Source organism: Euwallacea fornicatus, chromosome 20, assembly GCF_040115645.1.
Source record: "Euwallacea fornicatus isolate EFF26 chromosome 20, ASM4011564v1, whole genome shotgun sequence".
Taxonomy (NCBI): Eukaryota; Metazoa; Arthropoda; class Insecta; order Coleoptera; family Curculionidae; genus Euwallacea; species Euwallacea fornicatus.
The window spans coordinates 214253-241872 of record NC_089560.1 but is presented as its reverse complement, the minus strand read 5'-3'; the positions used below and the strand labels follow the sequence as shown (position 1 = coordinate 241872).

Here is a 27620-nt window from a genome sequence, read left to right as displayed (position 1 = left end):
GCAAACTAGAAAATTAAACTATTAATAGACGTAGCATGTTTTATTTGCAAATGTATTAAAGAAATGAGAATTCCGCCAAAACTAAAGGGAATACGTATAATGTTACCTTAACAAAAGTTGAAGAGGATTCAAATCTCAACAATATAGGATTCGTAAATACAGGGTGTCCCATTTAAAAATTTCAAGAAAAATGAATTTGAATATTCCCAAGTTGCAGGGCCTGTAGAAAGTATTCTGAATAAGAAACCGACTTATTCGTTGAACAAGGCACTTCAGCATCCCTTTGTCTTCTGTTGTGTCAATTTTTGTTAAAATAATTAACGTGCTTTGAAAGTTATAGCGCATGTTATGGAACCATGTTTTGCTTCAAATTTAAACATTTTTCGACATAAGCAGTCAACGTTCCAATTTAATTTAAAACTAATTATCCTACCATGAAGAGAATTTTACGAGGAATCCAAATATACAATAATATATAGGGGGTTCCATTAAAGAAAATGAACAAATGTTTTGACCTGTCTTTATGCAACACCCTATATGATAAAAAATATTTTTAAAATGCAGCCTGTATGTTCACATATAACTTTTATACGAACACTTTTTTTAAATTTTGTAAAATAAGGAAGATATGGTACTTTGTCACACTATTGCGCCACCCTGTATATATGTATATGTCGGAGTAACATTAGGAACTTTCTCCATCATCAATAATCTTAATGTTTTATTATATCAGTTGATAGTAAGGCAAGGCTAACGAATTCACTATTACCCGACCACTACTTTTCCCTTCTCTTTAATTACTGTCTTCTTCACAGTTCCCATTCCCCGTGGTCCTCTCGGCTCAAGGGAATGGTACCTGTTCGTCCTGGTTTTTCCACGGACCGAAACTTCACACATGGCCCTTAATTGCGTCGGTAATAGTGACCTCGTTCGACAGTGCTTTATCATCACGATACACCTGTTGGCCTGCTCCTCAACCTTATTGCTAACTCAAATTTTACATTTCTAAACTTAAGAACTAACAAATTTCCGACACGGCCAACCTGACATTTCACTCGTCCTCGGGTGATTCTAAAATTCAAAGACGACAATCAGTTCAACTCGAATAATTTCTCTATTTTGTTTAGACAAACCATATAGATCCCCTGACCCCCCTCTCTCTCTCTCTCTCTCTCTCTCTCTCTCTCTCTCTCTCTCTCTCTCTCTCTCTCTCTCTCTCTGACACATAACTTCTCTACATTGCCTCCTGCCCACTACGCAGTAGACAACATTCGACTGTTGTTATTTGCAGTTGTAGTAAGACATACGTGAAGCTACCCCAGTGTCTGCCACTACATCGTCTCTTTCAACGTTTTCCTCACTAACGTTTTTTTCAACGTTTTCCTCACTAACGTCTCTTTCAACGTTTTCAAACTCCATGGGAATATTACTTTTGGGCATCTTTCGTAAACTCTCATGTGCATATTTATATGTTCGATTATTACTTAACGATTTCAAAATATACTGATCCCCTTCTAATACTTTAGTTACTAAGAAGGGTCCTTTGAATTTTGGGTCAAGTTTTGTCTGATGTCTTTCCTCGTTCTTGATTAAAACATAATCCCCAACTTTATGTCTAATTATTTTAGCCCTTGCCCGATCAAATCTTAACTTATCATAATCAACTACATTCTGCATGTCTTTTACTGCCCTATTCCTAAGTTCCTCGATGTTACAGGTTAAATTATCATTGTTTACACTATGTACTACTAGCCCTAACGGTCGAGCAACCCTTCTAACTAATAATTCCAAAGGAGCAGCCTTTATGGAACGATGGATCGTGCAATTCAAAGCCAATTGGATATCTTCCAGCGCGTCTTTCCAAGACCTATCATTAGTTTCAATAGACGTCATCATATTTTTGAGAGGACTCCTAACTCTTTCTACTTGTCCGTTAGCCCTACTAGTACCAGTTGCTACCAAATGTAATTTTATACTTTGCAAGGAACAAAATTCACGAAATTCCTTACTCGAAAAACACCTTCCCTGATCAGCAATTATTCGCACTGGTACACAAAACAGCGAAATAGCAAATTTTATAGCTTTGATACAACTACTAGAATCGATTTTTAAGGTGTGGTATAGAAGGGTGTATTTGGTGAACGCATCTACTGCAACTATCACATATTCTTTCAGACCACTCTTCCCACTTAACTTTCCCGTGATATCCATGTGTATAGTATGCCACGGGATTGCTACTTTGGGGATAGGATGAAGTTCTGACTGAATTTTCCCTGTACTTGATTTCCATAATTTGCATGTGATGCAGATATCGACGAATTTACGCACATACTTTGTCATATACTCGAACCAATAATGCTCTTAGACTTTGTCTAGAGTTTTGTCCCAGCCCAAATGCATAATCGATTCGTGTACCTGGTTGATCACGGATCATCTAAAGGCGCGAGGAACGATAGGTAGACACCTACTCCTTCAATTTCGTTGAATTTTCCTATGTAATATTCCTGTCCTTATTTCGTAAGTTTTTGCAATAGTTTCAGGTAATTCATTATTTTGAATCTTAGATATTAACGTCACTAGTTCTTCATCTTTACGCTGTTCCACTAACAACCAGTTACTCGAAATTTTAGAAAGATTTACCCGTTTTTCTACTAACCTACTATGAGATCTCTCCGGATGATTTTGATTTATTGGAATTTGGTTTCGGGAGAACAAATCAGCATGAGCCATTCGTTTTCCCTCCCTATATTCCATATCAAAATCATTTGCTTGCAAGAATGCCCACCATCGATGAACTCTAGGTGTCAAATCGAGCTTGTTTTGCGAAGATTTTAGTGAATTACAATCGGTAAATACAGTAAATCGTCGACCTTGCAAATAGTGCCTGAAATGTTTAATAGCGTTTACTACAGCTAAAGTCTTTAATTCATAGGAATAGTATATAGATTCCGTGGTCGAGGTCCTCTTGCTAAAATATTCTACAACTCGCGGTAAACTGTCTATTTTTTGTATAAGAATTGCCCCATAACCATCTGCACTTGCATCTGTATACAATTCAATAGGATATTGTGGATCAAATATCATCAAAACGGTTGCGTTAGTCAACAATGAAATCATTTGTTTGCGAATAGATTCGTGTTCGGGCTTGCACTGAAAGTCCTTTTTACACGAAGTCATTTGATAAAGAGATTTCATCATCTGTGAGAATTTAGGGATAAATCTTCTAAAATACGAAGATAATCCGATGAATTGTCTTAACTGGGTGACAGTTTGGGGTGGTGGCAAGGAGATCAAAGCTTGAATTTTCCTTGCGTTTGGCCGGACTTCTCCATTACTGACTTCATAACCTAAATATTGGACAGTATTTTTGAGAAAAGAACATTTTTTTATATTGAAAGAAAATTCGGCTTTTGTGAATCTTTCTAATACTGTTCTCATTCGTGCAATTAATTCATGCACTGTTGTTCCCAAAATCATGATATCATTCATGTACACTACGATATATGAATATGCAAGATCTCCCAGCGCATTTATCATCGCTCGTTGAAAAACAGGCGGAGCATTTTTTAAGCCAAAAGGCATAGCTAACCACTCATACTGATCCTCTGGAGTAACAAAATCTGTTCGTTCAATTGAATCTTCGTGTACAGGAATCTGATGAAACCCACTTGTCATGTCCAGACATGTAAAGTATTTTGAACCAGTTAACCTAGCAATCTGCTCAGAAATAAGCGGTAAAGGAAATTTATCAGAGACCGTATTCGCATTTAATTCGCGGTAATCTACACATAGACGGTGCAAGCCGTCTTTCTTTTTGACGAGCAACATTGGGCTCGAAAATGGAGAGCAACTAGGCCCAATTACACCTGCTTTTAGCAGTTCGTCAATCCTATCCCTAACTATTTGTTTCTCGTCTATACTGAGGCGGTACGTCCTTCTCTGCACTGTTTTATTAGAATCGATCAGCCGAATTTTCAACTTGCCAGTTGACACTCGTGTACGCGGAACCTGCTTAATAAAATAATCAGAAAATTGGGATAATACGCTTATTAAGAGAGATCTGTCTTTGCCAGTAACATCGGTTTCTACTTCGTTTAAATCGAATTTATCACTGTTTACTTCCGCTACGCTTGCATTAACAGATAAGGATTTAAAAAGATCAACCTTATCATTTGTCATGGCAACGTTAAAACCTTGGCTAAGAATTTCACGACCAATCATTATACAGGGTGTCTCTAAAAGGTGTGTACAAAATTCTACCACAGATTTCTGAGGTCAAAACATGACGATTTAACCCAATTTACCTTAGTCCAAAAGTAGACGGTTTTTGAAATTCAGGGCGTTAAAGTGAAAACAAAAAAAAAGCAAAAAAATTATTTCTTGGTTGGTAATGCTGCTATCTACACAAAATCTTGTATCGGGCGGTTTTTTGGGGATAAGAAATCAGGATCCGTTTACATTTTCCATGCACAATGTAGAGGGCGTTGTCAGCGCTCGATGAACCCTCTTTAAAAGGGCATAACTTTTTCATCACCCGGTATAAAATTTATGTATGACTAAACTTGTGTTTTCCTACATTTTTTAAGGAAAAAAGGTCTCTTGTTAAAAATATCTACCAGGCTTCCTTCTTGAGATATTTGAAGCTTAAAGTTCGCTGCATGTCTTGAACAATAATTTTAATGTACTACATATCTATTCTTACAGTTGGATCGAAAAAAATCAAAACTTAAAAATAGGTTACAAATTACTTGAAAACATAGATACCAAACATAAACACGAAAAAATTATACTTTTAGTAGATGTTCGAAATGACCACCATTGACTTGCATACAAAGATTAATCCGACGCAAGAAATTAAAATGTACTCTATTAATCAATTCTTTGTCGTTCTTTAAAATGTTTACTGCATTTTGAATTCGTCCCCATAGTTCCTCTTCACTATTTATGGCCGTGAAGTATACCATGGACTTTAGAGTCCACCATAAAAAATAATCCATCGGAGTTAAATCTGGTGAACGCGGTGGCCATGATACCGGAGCATCATTTCCTCTACCTATCCATCTTCGTGGGTACTGTTGATTTAAATAGTTGCGCACATTTATAGTAAAATGTGGCGGAGCACCGTCGTGCATAAACCATATATTTTGCCGAAGTTGTAAAGGAAGGTCTTCCAATAATTCTGGCATCGTATTTTGAATATGTTCCAAATAACTTTCACCACTTAATCGGGGCAGCAAAATGACAGGACCAATAATAAAATTGTCAATTATTCCTGCCCACACATTAATCTTAAATTCATGTTGATAATGTACCATCAACTGGAAGAATAGATATGTAGTACATTAAAATTATTGTTCAAGACATGCAGCGAACTTTAAGCTTCAAATATCTCAAGAAGAAAGCCTCGTAGAGATTTTTAATAAGAGACATTTTTTCCTTAAAAAATGTAGGAAAACACAAGTTTAGTCATAAATAAATTTTATACCGGGTGATGAAAAAGTTATGCCCTTTTAAACAGGGTTCATCGAGCGCTGACAACGCCTTCTATATTGTGCATCGAAAATGTAAACGGATTCTGATTTTTTATCCCCAAAAACCGCCCAATACGACATTTTGTGTAGATAGCAGCATTACCAACCAAGAAGTTAATTTTTTTGCTTTTTTTTTGTTTTCACTTTGACGCCCTGTATTTCGAAAACCGTCCACTTTTGGACTAAGGTAAATTGGGTTAAATCGTCATGTTTTGACCTCAGAAATCTGTGGTAGAATTTCGTACAGGCCTTTTAGAGACACCCTGTAGAGTAACGTGTACTCATAAAAAAAATGTATAAAAAATAAAAATTATTGAAAACCACAAACTTTACAATATTTATAAAAAAATATATTAAATTTTTCTTGGCCAATAAAATAATAGTGTTCTGTTTTTAATTTTAATTTTGGTCGAATGTTGATTAATTTTTTGTAAATCTTATTTGTTTACAATTCTTCGTTTATCTATTAACCGTTAGTATAGTTTTGAGTATCACCATGGGTCGTGCAAAGCACTGTAGTGCTGAAGAAAGGCGTATAATTTTGCAACTGAGAAGTGAGAACAAAACTTACACATTCATTGCTGATGTAATCAAGCGATCCTAATGTGTTATCGCCAAAGTTTTGAGGGATCAACAATTAACTGAAATACCAACAGAGACCATACCAACATCATTTTCCAAAACTCTATTAATTCTATAAGGTCCCCTAAACTTAGGATCCAATTTCGATATCATTCTTTCATTACTTTTTACATATACAAAATCTCCTACGGAAAAATGCTTGATTTGAGCTTTACCAGCGTTAAATCGCTTAGTATCTAATTTTACCCTTTTAGATATGCTTTTACTTGCCTTTTCTCTAATTTCGACCAAAGAGGGAGCATCTCCTTCGTCAGCAACAAGTCGCTGCATTATTTCGTTGAGATGCAATGAACGGATTTTTGTGCCAAACAATAACTCCGCGGAGTTGAAATCCGTAGTTCTATGTTTGCTACTATTTATGGCCAATTGATCCTCACTCAAACTATCCTGCTAAGTCCTGCTTCCGTCAGTTTCGATTATGGTGAGGAGATTCTTTAAAACCTACATAACCCGCTCTGCTTTGCAATTAGCTCTACTTGCACTATGGGCAACAAAATTAAGGTCGATATTGCTATCGGCACAAAATTCCTTAAATTCTGAGCTAGTGAAACACTTCCCCTAGTCTGAAACGTTTCTTCGCGGTGCCCCAAACACATACGTAAAGTTTCGAAAAGACTCCACACACAACCACAGTTTGCTTACCAGATAATGAAGAAATGTCATATAAAGCAACAAACTTGGTAAAGGCATCTATAATTACGAGGGCGAATTCCTTTTTATCACTTTTACCACTTAACTTTCCGGAAAGATCTACGTGGACTGTGTGTCACGGTTTTGCCTTTGGAAACTTTACAGGCAAGGCAATTGTCGACAAACTTGACATTTTTGGACATATTTGGAAACCAGTAAATTTCGTTCAATTTATCTAAAGTTTTCTCCCACCCAAGGAGTTTTAAATTGAGATGCACATGGTAAATTATGATCCTGGCAAAGAAGCGAGGGACAATAGGTAGCCATCTTGAACTTCCTTTCCTTTCTATTTTAAGAAATTAAATATTATTTCGTACGTCATAAGATTTAGACACATCGAACGGAAGCTCATTTGATTTCCATTTAGCTATTACACTCCTGGTCAAATTTAAGTGTACAGCTGATTTCTTTACAAAAAGAAATAGAAAAATGAGGCGGTTACTGCTGTATAATTTCTATATTAAGGATGGAAACAAAAATTTGATTCGTTAATTATTTTATTTCTTTATTAACAAAACAGTCATACATTTTAATTACATAGAAAGTGATAGTTGGCCAAATTAAAGTGTACAGCAACAAAATATGCATTTTTTTCAAATTAAAAAATATCCAATTTCATGAATTTTTAAAACAAATTAGTAATTAATTGAGTCTCCTTTAGATTCAATAACTTTCAACAATCTACGGTTCATAGAACAACACAAAGTTTTCAAAAGGTTGGGTGTGTATATTTTAACTTTCTGCGCTGCTTTTAAAATTTCTTCCCATAGTTCCGAGTCAGAGTTGTATGCTCCTTTTTTGTACACTTCCCCAGAGAGTGCTTGCCAATAATTTTCTATTGGGTTCAAGTCTGGAGAGCGCGCCGGCCAATCAAAAACTTTCAATCCCATTTGTGATAACCCTTCTTTTGTGACTCAGGAAAAGCGAACGGGTGCGATGTCCTGTAAAAAGTAAAAATCTCCATTTGGAAACAATGATGCCATCCACGGATAAACTTTCTCCCGTAAAAGAATTAAATAACCTTGGCTATTGATTCTTCCAGAGATTCTTTCCAGCAGAAAATGCCCTGAGGCAGTTATTGCTCCCCAAATCATCACCCCTCCACCTGTCATTTGGCGTTTTGGGCGATAAAACGATATTGTTGATCTATCTTCCATGTAACTATACCCATTATCAGGACCATCCTTTGAGAATTTTTTTTCATCGGTGAATACTGTTTTTGTCCAGATAAAGTCCCCTAAAGATAACCACTCTCGAGCTTTTGCCACTCGAAACTCACGGTGGGCTTTGGTGAGAGGAATTTGTTTGTGAACTTTTTTCCATTTAACACCCATTTGAGGAAGAGTTCTCCTTATGATTCTTGCAGGTGCGACCAATTGCAAGTTTTCTTTTAATTTCCGAGAAGTCACCAACTCACCTTCTCCTGCTAACTGGCGAATTTCTCTTTTAATACGCACTTGGCTTCGCATATTTAACTTTGATTTGGGTCCTCTCTTCTTTTTCACTCGATTGTAATCCGTTTTATACATTTTTGCAACTGTAGAATGAGACAGATGAAATTTTTCAGCAACAACACGATAACTCATACTACGCCTCAACATTTTTTTAACTCTAGTGATTAAATCGAAAGAATACATTTTTAATTTGTTCTTTTCACATAAAAGGAAAGAACTAGACTGATTTAAAAAATAATCTCATGTTTACATATAAAATATGCGATGTACACTTTAATTTGGCCAGGAATCTGTTATTGTTTATTTATTAATCCAATTCTCATTTGAATTGCCAAAGATTAATACACAAATAAGTGATGGGCATTATATATTTTTCTTAAAAGTGTGTAAATGAAGTATTAAACCGAAAAAACTTGAATAACATATTAAAATTACTAAATTTTGCAAATATTTTAATTGTACACTAAAATTTGGCCAGGGGTGTAATTGACTAATTTCACTTTCGCAGTGTTGTTCGACCTGAAGCCAATCTTTGTGCAAATCTACTATTTCAATATTCTTGACAGGACTAAGACATTGGTCAGATGGTTTTTCTGCAAGGTGATTGCAAGAAAAGAAATCTGCATGTTTCATTCGGACACCCTCGCGATATTGAATATCAAAATCGAAACCCTGCAAAAATGCTCGCCATCTATGAACTCAGGGTGTTAAGTCACTTTTACTTCGGGACGCCTTTAAAGAATTACAGTCAGTTACAACTGTAAAATTTCTACCATATAAGAAGTACCTAAAATTTTTCACGGTATTAACAACGGCCAACGTCTCCAGCTCATAATAATGGTACCTAGATTCTACCTGAGTGGTACGCGTACTGAAGTATGCTACAGCATGCAGTTTATGGTTCTTTTTCTGTAACAAGACAGCACCGTAACCATCACCACTGACATCTGTATAAAAGTCGATAGGTAACTCTGGGTTGAAAATAGATAGCACGGGCTCGGATGTAAGGGCTGTTAATAAAGTTTGTCGTACTTCTTCGTGTTTAGGTAGCCATTTGATAGTATTTGTACCACCAGAGATGAGCTCATACAATGGTATTGCGACCTTAGAAACGTTAGGGATAAATTGTCGAAAGTAAGAGGCCAGACCAAAAAATTGACAAATTTGCGATGCTGTTTTAGGGACTGACAAATTAATTAGTGCTGATATTTTGCGGGGATTTAGACGTAGTTCCCCACCTTGGACCAGGTAACCTAGATATTGAATTTTGTTTTTTAAGAATTTGCACTTTCTAAAATTAAAGGAAAAACCCGTCTTGACCAATGCATCAATAACAATCTCCAAATGTTCGATCCCTTCAGATATTGAGGTTGAGGGTATTAGCATATCGTCAATATAAACTACGGTAATCGAGTTGCGAAGTTTCCCTAACGCTTTATCAATTGCCCGCTGATAAACAGATGGAGTGTTCTTTAGCTCAAATGGCATGAATAAGAACTTGTAATGGCCATCTGGCGTTACGAAGGCCGTTTTCTCAATGCTATCAGGGTGCACCGGGATGTAATGGAAACCAGCAGCCATGTCCAGGGACGTAAAATAATAAGCCTTATGTAAACGATTAATCTGGTCACTAATGAAAGGTAGTGAGTAACAATTCGAGATCGTGTTGCTATTCAACTCGCGAAAATCGCAACACATTCTGTCAGACTCATCCTTTTTCTTGACCAGTGTGATTGGACTAGCAAACGGAGAGCAACTAGGACGAATAATATTTGCTTCCAACAACTCTCTGATTTTACATTGTACAATATCTCGTTCAATCAGAACTAGACGATAAGGTCGTCATTGTACGAATTTGGTTGGATCTTGTAACCGAATTTCCAGACAACCTGTGTTTACCTGTCCATTTGGCATACCATCGGCAAAGTTATTTCGGTATCGTGAAAGCATATCAACTAAAATATCCTTTTCTTTGGAAACCAAATCAGTATTAATAAATTTAAAATTGATTATCGTAGTTTGGCAAAGCTCAACCGATTTTTCACGAATAAAAACCAAACCCCTACTGCCATAGCAAACACTGATGCTTTTGACAATCAAGTCCCTACCTATTATGATGTCGAAAGAAATACTATCATCAGGTACAACATACAGCAAAAGTTCAACATAAATGTTTGCAATTTTGGCTCTAACTAGCAATTGCTTTGTACAAAAAACTGAATTGTCTCCTATGCCCTTTGAAGATATCATGCAATTTTCTAACGTCCCAGTTAACGATAGAGAAACGCTCCTTTTAACCAACGAACAGTCTGAGCCAGAATCAAACAGAAAAGGAATGATCTTACCATTGTCCGTCTCCAATTGACCGCTAGGGAGGGTTTGGATCTTCACCAATTTTACACGTTTTTCCACATATCTCGATTCTGCAGCTCGTTCCTTGTCGGGGCAGTTCGTTGAGATATGGCCCGGCTTTCCGCACTTTAAATAAGTAACAGATCTAAACGTGTTAACACTTGGTTTTTCACTTGTCGACGACCTTTTAGAGCGACACTGGTATCCTTTATGTCCAATTTTTCCACACAATCGGCACTTCCTCAAAAAGTGATCATCGTTTCTATTTAGTGGGGTAAAGGAACATTGCTTCGAACTGGTGTGAGGATCATGTCGAAATAACGCCGGCCGTTTACCCACCAACCCACGCAACGCAACACAAAACCCTTTTAAGTCCTTTGGTGTATCCTCTCTTAGTCGCTTACGTAACACCTCAGAACGATTACCCACTACATGGTAGGTGAACAATGTAGCTAGTGCTTCATCATTCTCACGACTTTTGATCATATGCAACGCAAGGCGTAGCACATGCAATCCTTCATTGAAGAGTGTCGTTTCTGATGAGATAGCATTCCTTCCATTAACGGCTTCTGTAAATACCTCTATTATATCAATAGATTTGGAAAACGAGGAAAGGAATTCAGTGCGAATATCCTCCCAACTTTTTCCCAACGGTCGACAATGAAAAAATATTAATGATATAAGACAAAAATATTTTCATTGATATAGTTTTTATTCAATAGTAATAATTTTTGCTTGGCCATAAATATGGAAACTTTTTAATTATTTATTAAAGAAAAATAGCAATGTTTATGTAATCAGTGGCATATCCATTTGCCCTTATAACAGCACTACATCTGCGTCGCATTGAACCAACCAAATTAGTACATACATCATTAGGAATCTTCGCCCACTCCACTTTAAGATTTTCCCAAAGTTTATTTTTATTTGTTATGTTTTTCTTTTCAATTTGTCTTCCTAGATGCCCCCACAGGTTTTCAATGGGGTTCAAATCGGGACTTTGAGAAGGCCACTTGATGATGCCAACTGAATTTTCATTCAACCAATTTTTGACCAACTTACTGGGTTGCTTTGGATCATTGTCTTGTTGAAATTGTCAACGTAGAGGCATTTCCCACTCTGCATAAGGAACCATATGGTTCTTAAGAATGTCCCGATAAACAAACCGATCCATTAGTCCATCTATTTTTACCAACGGCCCTGTTTTAGACGAAGAAAATGCCCCCCACACCATAATACCGCCACCTCCATGCTTAACGTTTTTTTTTTGTGTCCGAAGAGGTGGAAATCTTCAAAAAGACACCCGGCCGCTTCGGGACGGGTAGTGTGGGATTCGAGCTTACGCCCGCCTACCCACTAAAACCACCCCCTCTCTTCTTATGGCCCCGGTATCGCCTGGTAAGCATTCCTTCGGGGCGCCCGGTCGTAAGAGCTACTCTCTTTGCTTTCGTGCTTCTCTTTCTGTACTGTTCCCGCTCACTCTTCTTGCGCATGACCTTCTTGACCATGCATCCAAACGCTCTTCACTTACACTCACTCTCTATGAGTTCGTAGCCGAACGTCCTTCGGTCCAGGTTGAATCCCGCCCCTCTGGCCTCAGTCCGATCGGTCTCCCACTCCGGGCATCCCCAGATTGTGTGCTCTGGGGAGTCCACAACTCCTGGCTCCTCACAGAACCAGCAGCCGCTTCTCTCTTCAAACTTTATTCTGCGCAAGTATTTCCCGAACACTCCGTGTCCAGTAAACACCTGCGTTAGTTCGTACCCGGTCTTCGTCCATTTGCATTCGATCCATCGTCTAATGCTCAAAACGAAAACCTTCACCCATCTATCATACACACCCTACTCACTCTCCCACTCACTCATCACCCTCTCTCCGGCCTCCCTCCCAAAACCTTTACCTTTCTCTCACACCATTCTCCTCTTTTCCACTCGCAGTCTGATGGGCGGAATCTTGGCCAGTGCCAAGACTGCTGCGCAGGGGGCCGTTTTGTACACGCAGGCCACCCTGATCGCGAGTCTTCTGTTTGCCCGCTCCAGGAGGGCCCTGTACGTCTTAATCCTCAACACTCCGTGCCACACCGGCGCAGCATACAGCAGCACCGACGACGCCGCCATGACCATAATCCTTCTCCTCTCGAATCCCATACCGTTGACTCTGGGCAGGATGCCTTCCAACTTTTGAATTATTCCTCCCACCTTGTCGGCGGTTCGTCGAGTGTACTCGGCGAACCTCGCGTCTTTGCTGAACCACACCCCCAGGTATTTGATGCTAGTAGTCATCTCGTAACTGAAGCGATCTACAACTAAACTCATATTAGTGAGCTTACGTCTCCCAGCGAGTAGCACCATTTCGGTCTTCTCGGACGCCATACAGGGCCCTTTAGCTCTGAACGTATCAATGACCACCTCCATGGCTTCCTTCGTCCTCAACTCCAGTGTGTTTCTGCACCCGGCAGTAACCACCAGCGCCAGATCATCCGCGTTTGCCACTTTTGTGACGCCCCTCGGATAATCCAGCTTCAGCAGCTCGTCGTAATAGAGGTTCCACAATACGGGGCCTAATACTGACCCCTGCGGAACCCCACACGACATTATCCTTACATCTCCGTTAGGCAGCTGCACCGTCCTTTCGTCCGGGTACGATTGTACCACACCTACAACATAATTGCTAACCTGGAACCTTTTAAGTGTTTCAACTATGAGATCCCATGGTGCAGAGTTGAACGCATTCTTAACGTCAATAGTTACCATCACACAAAATCCTGCATGAGTGTATCTCGTCTCTTTAATCCTCACCACGACCTTCATTACGGCCCGCATTGCGTCGATAGTGCTCCTACCCTTCACGAAACCGAACTGGTTTCGATCAAGCATTCCACGCTCAATAGCCTCCGCCATCACCCTGGTCTTGATCACTTTCTCCGCGACCTTCCCGAGCTCGTCGATGAGACAGATGGGACGATACGACGCCTCCGCTGCCAGGTCTTTCTTGGGCTTCTCCGCCAGAACTAGCCGGGCCCTCTTCCACATTTTCGGGAATTGCCCAGTTGCCAAGTGGCTTGGTTTCAGACGCCCGAGCTTTTCTGCTACAATTCTGTAGCCGAGACCCTAGACGTTCGTCTCCAAGTCATCGCACAGCTTTTTCCATGCGTTCCTCTTGGCATTCCGAATTGAATCCTTAAGGGTCTTCTTGGCTCTTCCATATTCGTCTGCTGCTGCCCTTCTCTCCTCGTTCTTTTTTCTGGCTCCCTTTATCCTCGTCATCCTTGAATTAATGTCTGGCCTGCAAACAATAATTCCTGTATGTACTTACTGTTTCCTTCCACCAGTAGACCGCCTTCTTGCCCCCTGTTTTTCCACTCTTCTTGAGTAGTCACTGGTCGCAGGCTTCCCCAATTTCCTTGACTATTTGGTCAGGTTCGGTTCCGACCCTCCTTAAAACACGCTCGTTAACGTATTTATTCACCTTACCAATTCCTTTCTCGGTTCCAATCCCTACAATTCTTTAGGTTATGTATCTGTGTCCATTTCCACTCAGCACGTCCCGCTCGACCTACCATTGACTCACCTTGCGCGCTACGATAGCGCTACTCATGGTTACGTCTATGACAGATTTTCCATTCTTGTTGCCCCCGCTGTTGTGTGGAGTGAGCTCTCTCCCCCAGAGAGCCCGTCTGGTACTGGTGGAGAAACCGAAGCGGGAACCGAGCGCGGAACCCTCGTACCGGCTCATTTGCCTCATCGACGGACTCGGAAAGATTGAAGAAGAAGATACTTGACGGACGTCGTCCAGTCATACCTGCAAGATCGATTTCTCGAGTTGCCGAACGGGGAGGTCCGTGAGTTGTCGTGTGGTGTTCCTCAGGGATCCGTTCTTGGTCCCGTCCTGTGGAACCTGTTCTACGACGAGCTGCTGACGGTGGGTTATCCAGACGGCGTCACTCCGGTGGCGTACGCGGACGACTTGTCGTTGGTGGTCACGGCAAGGAACAGGGAAACTCTGGAGAGGAGAGTCAGGGGGGCCATAGAACTAGTCTCCGACACGTTCCGAGCCAAAGGTCTCAGCATGGCTACGGACAAGACAGAGATGGTGCTTCTGGTGGGAAGTAGACTGCTGAGGGGTTTGAGTCTCTGGGTGGATGGTGTCAGGTACGAAAGTCAGAAATGTGTGAAGTACCTGGGAGTGTGGTTCAGTAGGGATTCTTGCTTCGGCGAGCACACAAGCCGAACTGCCGACAAGGTGGGCGGGATTCTACGGAAACTTGAGGGAATCCTGCCCAGAGTAAACGGATTGGCGTTTGAAAGGAGGCGAGTGGTTGTGACGGCGGCGGCGTCGGCCCTACTGTACGCGGTTCCAGTGTGGCACACCAAGCTGACGTACCGAAAGTACAACGCCATCTTGGATCGAGCTAACAGATCGCTCGCAATCAGGGTGGTGTGTGCATACAGGACATCTCTGGGTGCGGCGGTGTTGGTGTTGGCTAAAATACCGCCGGTGAGACTGCGAGTGGAAGAAAGAAGAAGGGTGTGGGAGCGAGGTAACAAATCAAGGAGCGAAGCGAGCGATTGAGTGATTTGCGAATGGGAGAAAGAGTGGGCCATGTACGATGGCAGGATGAAAGTGGACGAGACCGGGTTACGCGCTGTCACAGGTGTTTACTGGACACGGTGTGTTTGGTAAATACATGCGAAGAATCGGAGTAGAACGAAGTAACCACTGTTGATTCTATGGGGACGAAACCGAGAGTGTGACGGATACCCTGAAGCACACGCTGTGGAACTGTTCGTAGTGGGAGAGGTATCGTGTGGAGGCCAGGAAGAGGGAACTCAACCTGGACCGAAACATGATCGGGCGTAAATTGGTGGAGACAGAAGAGAAGTGGATGGCATTTGAAAGAATGGTGGGAAAGATCATGTGGGATAAGAGTGTGAGAGAGAGAGAGAACGGAAATCGGGAAGAGTGAGGGAATAGCGAGCAACCTCGGCGGCGCATAGTCCGCGAGGAGAGAAGAAAGGGCCCTGAAGGAATGCTGAAAGGCGATACCGGGGCGAAGAGGGGAGGAGGTTTTAGTGGGTAGGCGGGGGACATAATGGTCGGTCGAAGCCAGGTGTCTTAAGAAGATTCCCACCTCCTCGCACAAAAAAAGAAAGCTCTCTCACTCCAACGAACTCCTCCAGGACTCTCCCGTAGGCATTCTTGACGCCAGAACGAAACATTTGGCATTTCGCATTTAAGTCCCGAGCTATGAGAACTCTCCTGCCGTCCATGCCTCCTATAAAATTATCTAACCGATTAATCATGGCCTCGAACTCACCTGTGGTCTTATTCGGCGAGAAGTATACCGAGACCAGCTTAAACCGGCCCAGTTCCACCGCCACGAACTCCCGGTCCCTGTGTATCGGCTTCACCTTCATCCGTCTTTTAAGCCAAATGAACTCTCCCTCGTCACTATCCCTAATGACATTCTTCTGGGCTTGGTTAGGCTCCTGCCCCAGAACGACATCAATGTCTTGTTCTCTGATCGTCTAGTACAGCAAGTCGGTGGCAACGCCTTCTGTCCAGATTGATCTGTAGACATCTGAGTTCCTTAAATACCGCCATCGTGCCATTTACACTCTCCACATTCACTACCGCACCTAAAACACGCATACCGATTATACTATTTAATCTACTTACTTGACTTGTTCCGTACTCCTCTCCTCGGTAGCCTTCCGAATCTCGTCCTTCTTTTTGGACGTCCCTGGTTCCGGCCCAATTGATTTTTCCGGTCAGTACCCCTACCGCTTACAAGTGCCTTTATTGGCCCCTTGCAGTTGGGTCCTCCCGCGCTGTGGCCCTCCGCTCTACAGAGGGGGCAGTAGCGAGGATCTTTACAATCTTTCGCACTGTGCCCCTCCATCCCACAAGGAGTGCATAGTCGGGTCCTGTCTACCCTTTTGCAGGCCTGGGCCCGAAGTCCCAGTTCCCAGCATCGGTAGCATCTTCCCGAGTCCTTCCTCTCCTTGAGCCAGCACATATTAATGCCAACTCCCCAATTGGTGACTACACGAAGACTAGCCGCGTCCCCCTCTCTAACGAGGAACGTGGCGGTTTGGCAGCTTCCATAGCTTGCCTTAAGCCCCTTGAGCCGGAGCTTCTTGGGGTTCAGTCCGGTCGCGGTGGCCACCGCACCAGTGGCTACTTCACCTGTAGTGATTCCATCCAGTCCCGTAAGTTGGAACACTACAAACTTCCTATTCCCTCCCAATCTTACGTTATCTTCCCCCATTCCTTTCCCCAGGATGTTTTTCAGCTCCTCTCCCTGTTCGTCTCCTTTAGGGAGCGTGATTAGCACCTCACCTTTTTTAGTGTCCCTGACTGTCCCGATGTCAACCTTGGTTTGTCTGTTGGCAAGCAGTTGTCGGACTTCACGGAGGGTCTCGCTATAACTTACCCCCTCCTGTTTAGCCACGAAGACTACCTCTTCTTCTGGTCTTTTAGGGCCCGAACCTTGTACTCCCTCCTTGCGGGAGGATGTCCCTCCAGGTAAGTATAACTTTACCCTAATGTTTTCCTTCAGGTTCCAGCATGCCAGCTCGCAGACCTTCCGGAGTTGCCACGGGTCGGCACCCGGCACCAACGGGATGGACACGCTGTCTCTCCCCTCTTCCCGCATTGTTGCCGCGAGGACCTTGAGTGCTTCAAAAACCCCTACCGGCCCCGTACTTTCCAACTCCTTAAAGTAGACGTGCTTAGTTTTCGTAAGTACACTACCTCCTTTCCTAAGGTTGCACGTCTGCACGAGGCTGGCTATCCTCCCTTCTTCAGCCTCGAGCTTCCTCAGCTCTGGGAGAAGCTGCAGGAATCGCTCCTTAAGCGCGCTATTTCCCTTACCTACCAGGACCGCCAGGTCCATCCTAAAACCCTCACTGGTAGGGTCTCCACGAGCTATCTCAGTAGCTTCAAAGATCCCATCGTCCCATCTCTCCTTGATGGCCTCCAGGATCTTTCCCTCCCTAGCTAAAGTTATTAGCCTCTTTTTAACAACACCATTTTTTCTCTCCTCCTCAGTTTCCGTCTGGCATTCAATAGACACTCCCTCCGGCTTGCCAGCCCTTAGCCGAGCGACCTCGTCCCTTAGTCTTTTATTCTCCTCCTCGAGTTTCTTGTTCTCCTGCCCCTTCCCCTCTTCCTCCAGCACCATGCTCCTAATCGTGCTTTTCAGCACAGAGACAGCGTCCACTAGTTCCTGTTTGGGGTGGTAAGACTCCTTCAGGATTCTATCGACATCGCCTACCTGTTTCCTGGCTACATCCAAGAGAGCCCTGGGACCTTCTTCCTCTCCTCCCAGAATGGATTCATCCATCCTCTTCCTCTTCCCTTTTGGTGCATTGTTTGGCACTTCTTCTACGGAGAGTACCGGACAATGCACTTCCACGTTTTGTGCACTTACCACATTTTCCTCTGTTTCCCCTCCTTTGTCCTGGGGCGGAGTCCTCTACACCTTACCTCTCCTTGCGAATCCTATCTCAACACCTTCTACCTCCTCTTTCCTCATCAAGCTCTCCGGAACACTTCCCTTCCTTACGAGCGGCATATTGCCTCTCCCAGTTACATCCCTCCTATCCTTCAAAATTGTTTTGGCTACAGCCCCTTTCTTTCCCGAAGGAACCCCCAGTTTAGAGTCCTGGGTCTCCATGGAGTTGCCGGGGGTTTCAGAGGTTCCGAGTGCCTCAGCGATGTTAACCACACCCCAGTAAGGCCTTACTCCGCTCAACCTCACCTCTAATCGTTGAAAAAAAAAGAAAAAGAAAAATAAGGCTAACGGTGTAAATTAACGTAACGTTGAAGACACGACACGCGGAAAGACACCGATCTAATAATGTCCATGCAAAAAGTCACCGAAGTAGCTTATCAATCACGTCGTCAGCGTGCAGGGCAAAAATTAGTTTTCGCACTGCCAAAACCGCTGTTTCTTCGGCTTAGCGTTGAAAAACACTGCTTTACGTCGACGATGCGAAAACTATAACCGACTTATATCTTCCACACGTCCGCCTTCGAATCATGCTTAATGGTTGGCACTTGATATCTAACAGAGTACCTTTTTTTTCCATAGAGGAGGGAAAAACCTTCCAAAGGTACCAGGTCTGGTAGTCTGGCAACCGGGTTATGTGGGATTCACCCCCTGAAGGGAGGCGCCTACCCACTAAAAAACCCTCCTCTCTTCACCCCGGAACCGCCGCTGGGCATTACTTCAGGGAGCGGGTGGCAAGGTTTGTTATGATTATTTACAAACCATCTCCGTCAGTCCCTGTGATTTGACAAGGATTGTTTTCTCTCTCGTTCTCGTTTCTTTTCCTCTTCTTCCATTATTACCATTATTTCTTCCAACATTTTTCTTATTGCATTCCACCTTCCTTCGGTCTTCATCATTATTTCCGCTATGTTGTCTCTATTTATCTGTACGACCTCACAATTTACTGCTGCTTTTCTTTTTATCTCTCTGGATTTATGGCAATCGAACACGGTATGACCAGGTGTGTCCGTTTCACTGCAAATCCAACATTCATCGCCTTTCACCTTTTTAATTCTCTTTAGGTATGTGGAGAACGTTCCGCGTCCGCTAATTGCCTGCGTGCTATGGTAAGTTAAGTTTCCAAATTTCCTTTTCGTCCATTCTTCTACGTCACGAATATCTTGACGTGTCCTCCGTAATTATCCCATCTCCCCTGCCATTTTTTATATAGCTTTGATCTTGCTTCGTTTCCAAACTCTCTTCCTTTTTTATATATTTCCATCCTCTCCTCCACGAACAAATCAATAGGAGGCATACCCGCCATCACCGTCGCTGCCATCGTCGATAGTCTTCTATTTAAATGTTCCAACTTAGATAAGTGCATTTTCTTCGCCATGTCGTGTCCCCATACTGGGGCTCCGTACAGAATCGTGGAAATGGCAGCTGTGGCGACTATCCTGCGTTTCCCCACTGAACACCCGCCGTTCCTAGGCATGATCCTCATGAGAGCATTGGTGCAATTGCTCACTTTCTCTGCCATCATTTGCACATGAGTGCCAAACTTCAAGTTTCTGCCAAAATGCACACCCAGTAGTTTCACATGTTCAACGCTCTTTATTAATTCGCCGTCTATCCTAATACTTAGGTGTTTAAGTTTCCTTCTCCCGTCTAGAATTACTATCACTGTCTTGCTTCTGGCTACCTCCAATCCCATTTGTTCGATAACCCCTATTATCTTGCGCACTACCGTTTGAGTCCTTGTTCCTCCTTAAATGCGCTCCAGTTCCCTTCCTTTCCTACATAGTTTATTTCAATGTGCCCTTCTTTTGTCTTTATAATGCCTTTTACTTTTATTCCCAACTTGTCTGTGTCAATTTTCTTTTTTAACGTCTTTACTATCTCCGCATAATTTCCCTGCTTCCTGTTTAATTTAATTTTAATCGTTTCCTTATTTTTCTTCGCTACTTGGGCCCAGCTACTGGTCTCGATTTCCCCTTGCCCTACTTCTGCATTCTCTCCTCCTTCCGTGGCTCTTTCTGTCCTCCCTTTCCTCGTGGGAATTCCGAAAATACATATAGTGAGTCTTATGAGTATTCGTACCCTATTGATTCCAGATTTAAAAATAAAAATACTTTTTTATAAGTAATTTTCAACATTTTTTTTTAGTAGAAATGTTTTATGGGCGTGTAAAAAGCCCAATTCCTATAAACTTTCTTGAAGATAAACAGTATTATTAACAAAATATAATTTTAAGTATAATAAGTAACAAAATCACACCCAAAAGAGTATTCGTACCTACTAAAACTATACTAAAAGATCAGTTTATTTTCTATTATTTAATATTTTGTTGGACCTCCCCGGGATTTTATAATACTTTTAAGTCGATTAGGCATACTACTAACTAATTTTTTCGTATATGTTGGTTCAATTTTATTCCAAATATCCAAAAGTTTTACTTTTAATGTTTTTTTGCTATCAATCTCGTAGTTTTTTAATCTTCTTTTCATTTATGACCGTAAATGTTCTATAGGATTGATATCGGGACTTTGGGGTGGTGTTGCCAAGGTATGTGGCGTATTATATAAGATCCATTCTTTCACAATATGAGCCGTGCGTTTTGGATCATTATCTTGCTGGAAATAATAATTATGTTGTAACTCTAATTTTGTAGCACTTGATGCCAAGTGATTCCGTAAAATATTTAGGTAATATGTTTTGTCCATGATTCCTTCAATAAAAACCAAATCACCAACACCATTTGCGGACATACAACCCCACACCATGACGGAACAACCTCTATGCTTTACGGTTACTTAAAAATTTTTTTATTCGTACTCTGAATTTGATTTTCTCCACACCATTGTTCGTCCATCTGAATTGAACAAATTGAATTTACTTTCGTCAGTGAAAATTACTTGTTCCCAAAAATTAATATCCTTGTCGACATATTTTTTTGCAAATTCTAAACGTTTCATTCGTTTCTTTTTATTAATAAATGGCTTCTTTCTGGCAACTCTCCCATTGTAGTCGTTCCTTCTCAAAATTCTCCTACATGTTTCTGCTGATACTTCTTTTTTGAAGTATTTTAAGACGAATGCTGCTAACTTGGGTCTATTAATTTGTGGATTCTTCTTTATTTCCTTAATAACTGCTTTTTCCTCGTGAGGAGTAAGTTTCTTCGGGCCTCCTTTACGTTGTTTATTGCAAATATCTCCACTTGACTTAATGTTTTTTATAACATATTGTACCGTAGATTTACTTCTGCCCACTAAATTTGCAATTTCTAAATAACTTTTACTTTCAGTGTGCCATTTAAGAATTAACTTCCTATCACTTAATGAAACTTCACTACTTTTTCTCCCCATTTTCACTAGTATCTCCTAAAGACTAACAAATCGATATGTCTATATTGGTAATCGTTCGTATTATGTCGCAAACAAGTTAAGACAGGCTAAATTTCTTATCATCTTGATTTATAACCCTTAACAGACAGTTGCAGTACGAATACTCTTGTGAGCCTCATTTTATTCTTATTTCCTTAAAATTACGTTTTCGCCATATAAACATTTGAATTTGCAAGAAAATGCATATGAGTTTAAAAGCACTTTAATTGGAAAGTAGGTTTGTGATGGTACCAGTTTCAAATCGTTCATTGTAAATTAATAACAGTAATTTAAAATAGAGAAGCAATAGAGTACGAATACTCATGAGACTAACTGTATATCGGTATTTCTTTCTACGTCCCTATACATGTATTCGAGGAGTCTTCTAACCCTTCCAGTCGTACTTGCTTTGGTTGTTGCCACTGCCAGTTTTTCCCTCCCGTATCTTTCACATGCTCTTCCGACCTTGGTAAGTATTTCCACTATGTCCTTTGTTTTCTCTTCTTCCACACCTGCTATAAACACGTATCTATTCGTGTCCCTGCTTGGGTTCTCCTCGTCGTCGACACAGGTAAGAGAGTCTTGTTGTTTTAGTATATACAACTTCTTCGGAATCATACTCTTCCCTTTGATCAACCTTGCGAGTTGGTTATTTGAATCGCACAGTTCTTAAAGAAGTTTACTCGTCTCTACTCCAGTATCAGAGATAACTATAATGTCCCTTTCTTCCTGCTCGAGGATGTTTCCTTTCTTGACTGTGGTTCTTGTATAGCTGTGCAGAGGCCATCCAATATTCGCCATGTCATGTAATTCCTTTATTCCCGGGTTACTTTCCATTATATCCCTTATCCTTCTATCTATTTGTTCTTCCTCATCCGTTCTTAATGTTGTTTGCGGCCCTACATTTACTACGTTTACTTTTCTTTTAGGCTCAATCGCCGGAGTTTGCGTGCTTTGATCCCTGCCAGGAACGCCAGCGCCACCAACATCCAAGGACTCAATCACCGAGACCATTTCTTCATTGGTAAGTATTTTCACCTTTCTTTTCAGCTTGGCTACTCCATCTTTAATTTCTTTTTTTGTGTTTGCATTTCGTGGTACATAAAGTGCAACTCCATCAATTAGTTCTTTCATTTCCCCAATAGTTTCCTTAAGTTTCCTCAAGCACTTCTTCCTTTCCTCTCTATTTTCCTCATCCTCATATTGGCTGGTATACGCCAATTCCAAAGAGCGTTGAGTTTCCGCTCTCTTCCTTTTTTTGGCAACGGAGGTCTCTTTTTCCTCATCCCAACATTGGTCGATCACGTTGTCACCCTGGCCCATTGACTCGTCCGAGTCCGTTTCGACATCTGAACTGCCCTCGTTGCTGAACCGGGACACTGTCCTAATTAACTTGCATCCCAAAACAGGGCTCTCTCGATCCTCCGTCTCTTCAGGTTCCACTTTTCTTCTCCTTCCTTCCGCCATTATATGGCGAGAAATTTCGCAACGTCTCTAATAATCCGATTATTAGGGAGCGCGCACCACAGGTCCACTTTGGAATGTCTAATGTAAACACAGACCTTTTTTTTGTTATTGTTTATAGTTACCCGGAGATCCGGGTATCGTGTGTACCTATCTTTCCAAATTACACCTTACAAACTTCCACTTAGGAATTTGTACAAGAACTTAATTCTAATTAACGCCAACAACTTATTACTAGTATCTACCATCTACTTGTGTCCCAAGAATTTATGGTACTTGCCACTAAATGTCCAAGACCTATTTGTCCATACAAAAGTCCTTCCCCTTGTCCAAGAAACGGGTTAACAAATCCGGAAATTTCCGAGGGGGCTCTTTTGGGGCCCCCAGGGCTGTTCTGTCAGCGCCCTGTTGCACAAACAATTTATGACACAGTCTTTAATTGTCCTAGTCGTTTCTCAACACTTTGGTCACGTTATTCACACTAAAGCCACGCGAATTTTCGGGGCGATAAAGTCTAAAGGAAACCCCACAAAATATTAAACATTTATTATTCCAATAATTCAATTAAATTTAGTTAATATTAGTTTAGTCATATGAAATCGTACGGAGACTTTTTTATGCAAGAATATGTCCAATATTAACCCTAGAACACTGGACTATTATAAACATACGTTAATACTGGAGTGTCGTAAAATTTACGACTTTTAAGAAAACTACATTTAGAAAAAGTTTTATTACAAGAACATAGGCAATATTACTAAAAATGTTTACATAGATTTGTTAGTGATTTTACACATGCAAATTTTCATACTCTGGAACAGGCAATACATATACAGTTACTCAGAAAATTGACCGTACATACCGTAAAAGTTAATAAATCTCTTATAAATAAGTGTTTCTAATTTTTTTAAATTGTTTTAACGAACATATATTTACAATAAATAGGTATGGAATGGAAAATGCTACTAAGGAAATCACAAAGTACTTTCAGTTCACTAATAATAAGAAACAAACAGTAATCAACCATAAATAAAGACACAAAATTGACCGTACAAAACACAAATATATACATATTACTAATTTATTTTAATAAATTTGAAAAAGTTAATATTTTGTAGCACCCCCTTTAGCTTGAATTACAGCCATCAAACGACGTGGCATAGATTGCACCAATTTTGTTGTTAAATCTACAGGAATATTTTGCCATGCAGTAAAGACAGCTTTTCTGAGATCTTTTAAATTACTGCAGTTGTTATTTTGAACCTCGTTTTTTAAAATTCTCCACAGATTCTCAATCGGGTTGAGATCTGGCGATTGAGGCGGAGAATTCAATAACTTTGGCACATTATATATCAACCATTGCTTTACAATCCCAGCAGTGTGCTTGGGATCGTTGTCTTGTTGAAAATAAAAACGTCTAGGCATGTTCAATTTTTCGGCAGAAGGTCTCAAGTTGGTTTTTAAAATATTGAGATAAACATTTTTATCCATTATTCCTTTAATTTCATGCAGGTTCCCTGTGCCACTACTTCCCATGGCACCCCATAACATTAAAGATCCTCCTCCATGCTTAACTGTTTTAACAAGATGTTTATTATGAAGCTCGGTGTTTGGTTTTCGCCAAACAATTTGCTTCCCATCTGATCCAAATAAGTTTAATTTTGTTTCGTCAGTGAAAATCACGGTATTCCAGAAATCAGCAGGTTCATTAACATATTTTTTTGCGAATTCAAGACGCTTCTGTCGATTAATTTTTGATATATAAGGTTTCTTCCGTGCTATTCTACCGTTGCAACCACTTTTTCTAAGAACTCTCCGCACTGTTTCAATTGACACGGGTTTGTTTATTCTTTGTGACACTTCTTTCGTTAATTTTGGAACACTTTTCTTCGGATTAATCCTCATTTCACGTAAAATGAATCTTTCGTCTTTTTCAGACAATATTTTTTTCCGTCCTCTTCCAGGCTTATTTTGTATTAATCCCTCATAGCCATACTTGTTTATGATCCATTGCACTGTGGAATGTGTCTTGCCTATTAATTCAGCAATTTTTCTCATTGTGCTTCCCGTAGAATAAAGTTTTACTACTAATTTACGCGTGGTAAGATCAGTTTCCGTTCTTTTGTTTGCCATAGTTACAATATCGGCCAAAATGAATGCAGTAGACGCAACTGAATAAGATATGACTAAACTTATCAGTCGTCGATGGAATTGAGCGCAAAAACTTGCTTTGGTAAATTCTTACAAGCTATAAAAATGAATCACATGTTTTGTACGGTTAATTTTGTGTCTATATTTATGGCTGATTATTGTTTCTTACTTATTATTAGTGAACTGAAAGTACTTTGTGATTTCCTTAGTAGCATATTCCATTCCGTACCTGTTTATTGTAAATATATATTCGTTAAAACAATTAAAAAAAAAATTAGAAACACTTATTTGTAACAGATTTATTAACTTTTACGGTATGTACGGTCAATTTTGTGAGTAACTGTATTATTTCCGCGATGTTCCCCACATATGGCTTCCTTGCACTGGTTACAGTATGTAGTGGTCATATGCCTTTTATTACTGGGGCAGTAGAAACAAATTTTTCGTTTCTTATTTTGATACTCGGTTGTTTCATTTTCCACAGAAATATTTAGAATATCATTAATATCTTGCCGAATATTACTATGCAAAGTTTTGATATTTAGTCTTTCTTTCAGCCATGTTTCCGCGAGACAACGACTTAGTTCAATCATATATTGATATCTACTCAAAGGCTTTTTGTTTAGTTTCACTAAATTTGAGCAATAAATTATGTAGGAATTTATGCATGCAATATTTATCATGTCGTAAAATATGACCATCGGCCATCTTCGAGTTTTGCGACCAGAATTCATATTAGAACACATTTGGTCGAATGTGTCTACTCCACCCTTTGTTTCATTATAATTCATTATAATTGCAGGCTTTCCTATGGATGATATTTCAACACCTTCATGAAGAGTGGATAAAAGTAAAACAATTTTTTTCCTTTTTGGCATATACGATACCATCGTCTTCATTTGATCGTGACAAAACATAGATGTATTAGGATATCTGTCCGTAATATCCAACATTTCTTTGGGAATTTCTGTTTTGTTTTTTCGTAGAGTCCCTATTAGCGTAAGTTTATATGGATCTTTCAATAAACAGTCAGCCAAACTTACAGATGTAAACCAATTATCCATGGTAATGTTCCTATTACTACCATGGACAGATTTAGTAAGCTCTTGTACAAAGTACGTAGCCAATGGCAATCCGTTTGTTTTCGTGGATTTTCCTAAATAGGGACTGGCATCTAACATATATTTTGAAGAAGAATCACACACCATGATTATTTTGATGCCATACTTGCACGGTTTACTTGGAATATACATCCTAAACGGACATCGTCCGCGAAATCCAACTAGCTGCTCGTCAATAGTTAGGTAAGAAGAAGGTATGTACGAGTTTCTACACTTTGCAATGAAAATATCCCATATCTCACGAATGGGTGCAAATGAATCAGCTTTTTTTCTTTCCAGTCTAGTTTCTTTGTCATCAAATCTAAGACAATTTATTAGGAATGAAAAACGCTCACCGCTCATACAGGCTCTGTAAAATGTTCCTGATATTTTGGTATCAAACATATATTTTGCAAACAAATGATTATCTTTGTTCGCTGCAGACTTTATCAAAATTGCAAGAAGGGCTTTTATCTCAATTTTTGTGGTTTGGGATACATTCGCATTGCTCTTATATTTTTGCGCCTGTCTGGTAATTTCGGCATTTGTATGCAAAAGTGTGGTATCTAATATTTCATTTGAAAAAAAATGTAAGAAATATTCATCAAAAGTTGAACAATTTGTGGCATCTCCTTTAGGACCAGGTAAAAAATGAATAATGTTTCTTGCTTTAGTTTTTCCACGTCTTGCAGGCATTTCCGCTGACCATTTATGACCATTTTTTCCTTTCAAACATTTGATCTTGGGTTTGATTATATAACGAGGTAAAAAAAGATTGTTTTCCGTATTCCTCTCCGAATCAGTACTTTTTGCAGATGGGCAATGTTGAGGTAAATTGAACTGACCTGCTTTAGTTGACAAACCTTGTTCACCAATATCTTTGCTACTAGTTTCTTCTAATAGTTGTTTGGCAGTTGAAGAATTTTCAAATATATTGGCCTGATTGGCGTTGACCCGAGGCTGTGGTGTAAAAAGGTCATCATCTGAACTTTCTGATTCGTATTCTATATTATCATCCCCCCCCATCACTTTCGCTGGCTTCCAAAGGATCAAATTCACACCCTTCACCATCCATTATACGCTGAATTTCAGTCTCTATTTCTTTTTGAGTCAGAGGTTTTTGCGCCATGTTCTTTACAAAATATATAAATAATTATTTAAAAATTTTAAGGAACCAAAAATGTAGCTTACCACCCAAAAATGTAAACACTAGTCCAATTGTTCAATGTACATTGTCAAAATAATGTTCAAGAAAAGTAACGTATATACTGGATATTCGTGAAATTTACGACTGGCTTCAAAAATATGTGATAAATCGTTAAAAACTATTAGAAATGCACACACCACCGCCTAGA

The 27620-nt window shown here is 40.3% G+C and overlaps 2 protein-coding genes across 2 annotated transcripts; both read right to left on the bottom strand.

Annotated features, from left to right (window-relative positions):
* Positions 1-15738: 15738 nt before the first annotated feature.
* On the bottom strand, positions 15739-18528 carry LOC136345664 (uncharacterized). Its single transcript, XM_066294192.1, has 5 exons — positions 18161-18528; positions 16349-18058; positions 16205-16308; positions 15987-16158; positions 15739-15944 (listed from the first exon to the last, which is right to left on the bottom strand). Exons 1-5 carry the CDS (start codon positions 18348-18350, stop codon positions 15739-15741), a joined length of 2382 nt encoding a protein of 793 aa, XP_066150289.1. The 5' UTR covers positions 18351-18528.
* A 6939-nt stretch (positions 18529-25467) lies between these two features.
* Positions 25468-26636, bottom strand: LOC136345635 (piggyBac transposable element-derived protein 4-like). The gene has a single exon (XM_066294145.1). It carries the CDS (start codon positions 26626-26628, stop codon positions 25468-25470), a length of 1161 nt encoding a protein of 386 aa, XP_066150242.1. The 5' UTR covers positions 26629-26636.
* Between the last annotated feature and the right edge of the window lie 984 nt (positions 26637-27620).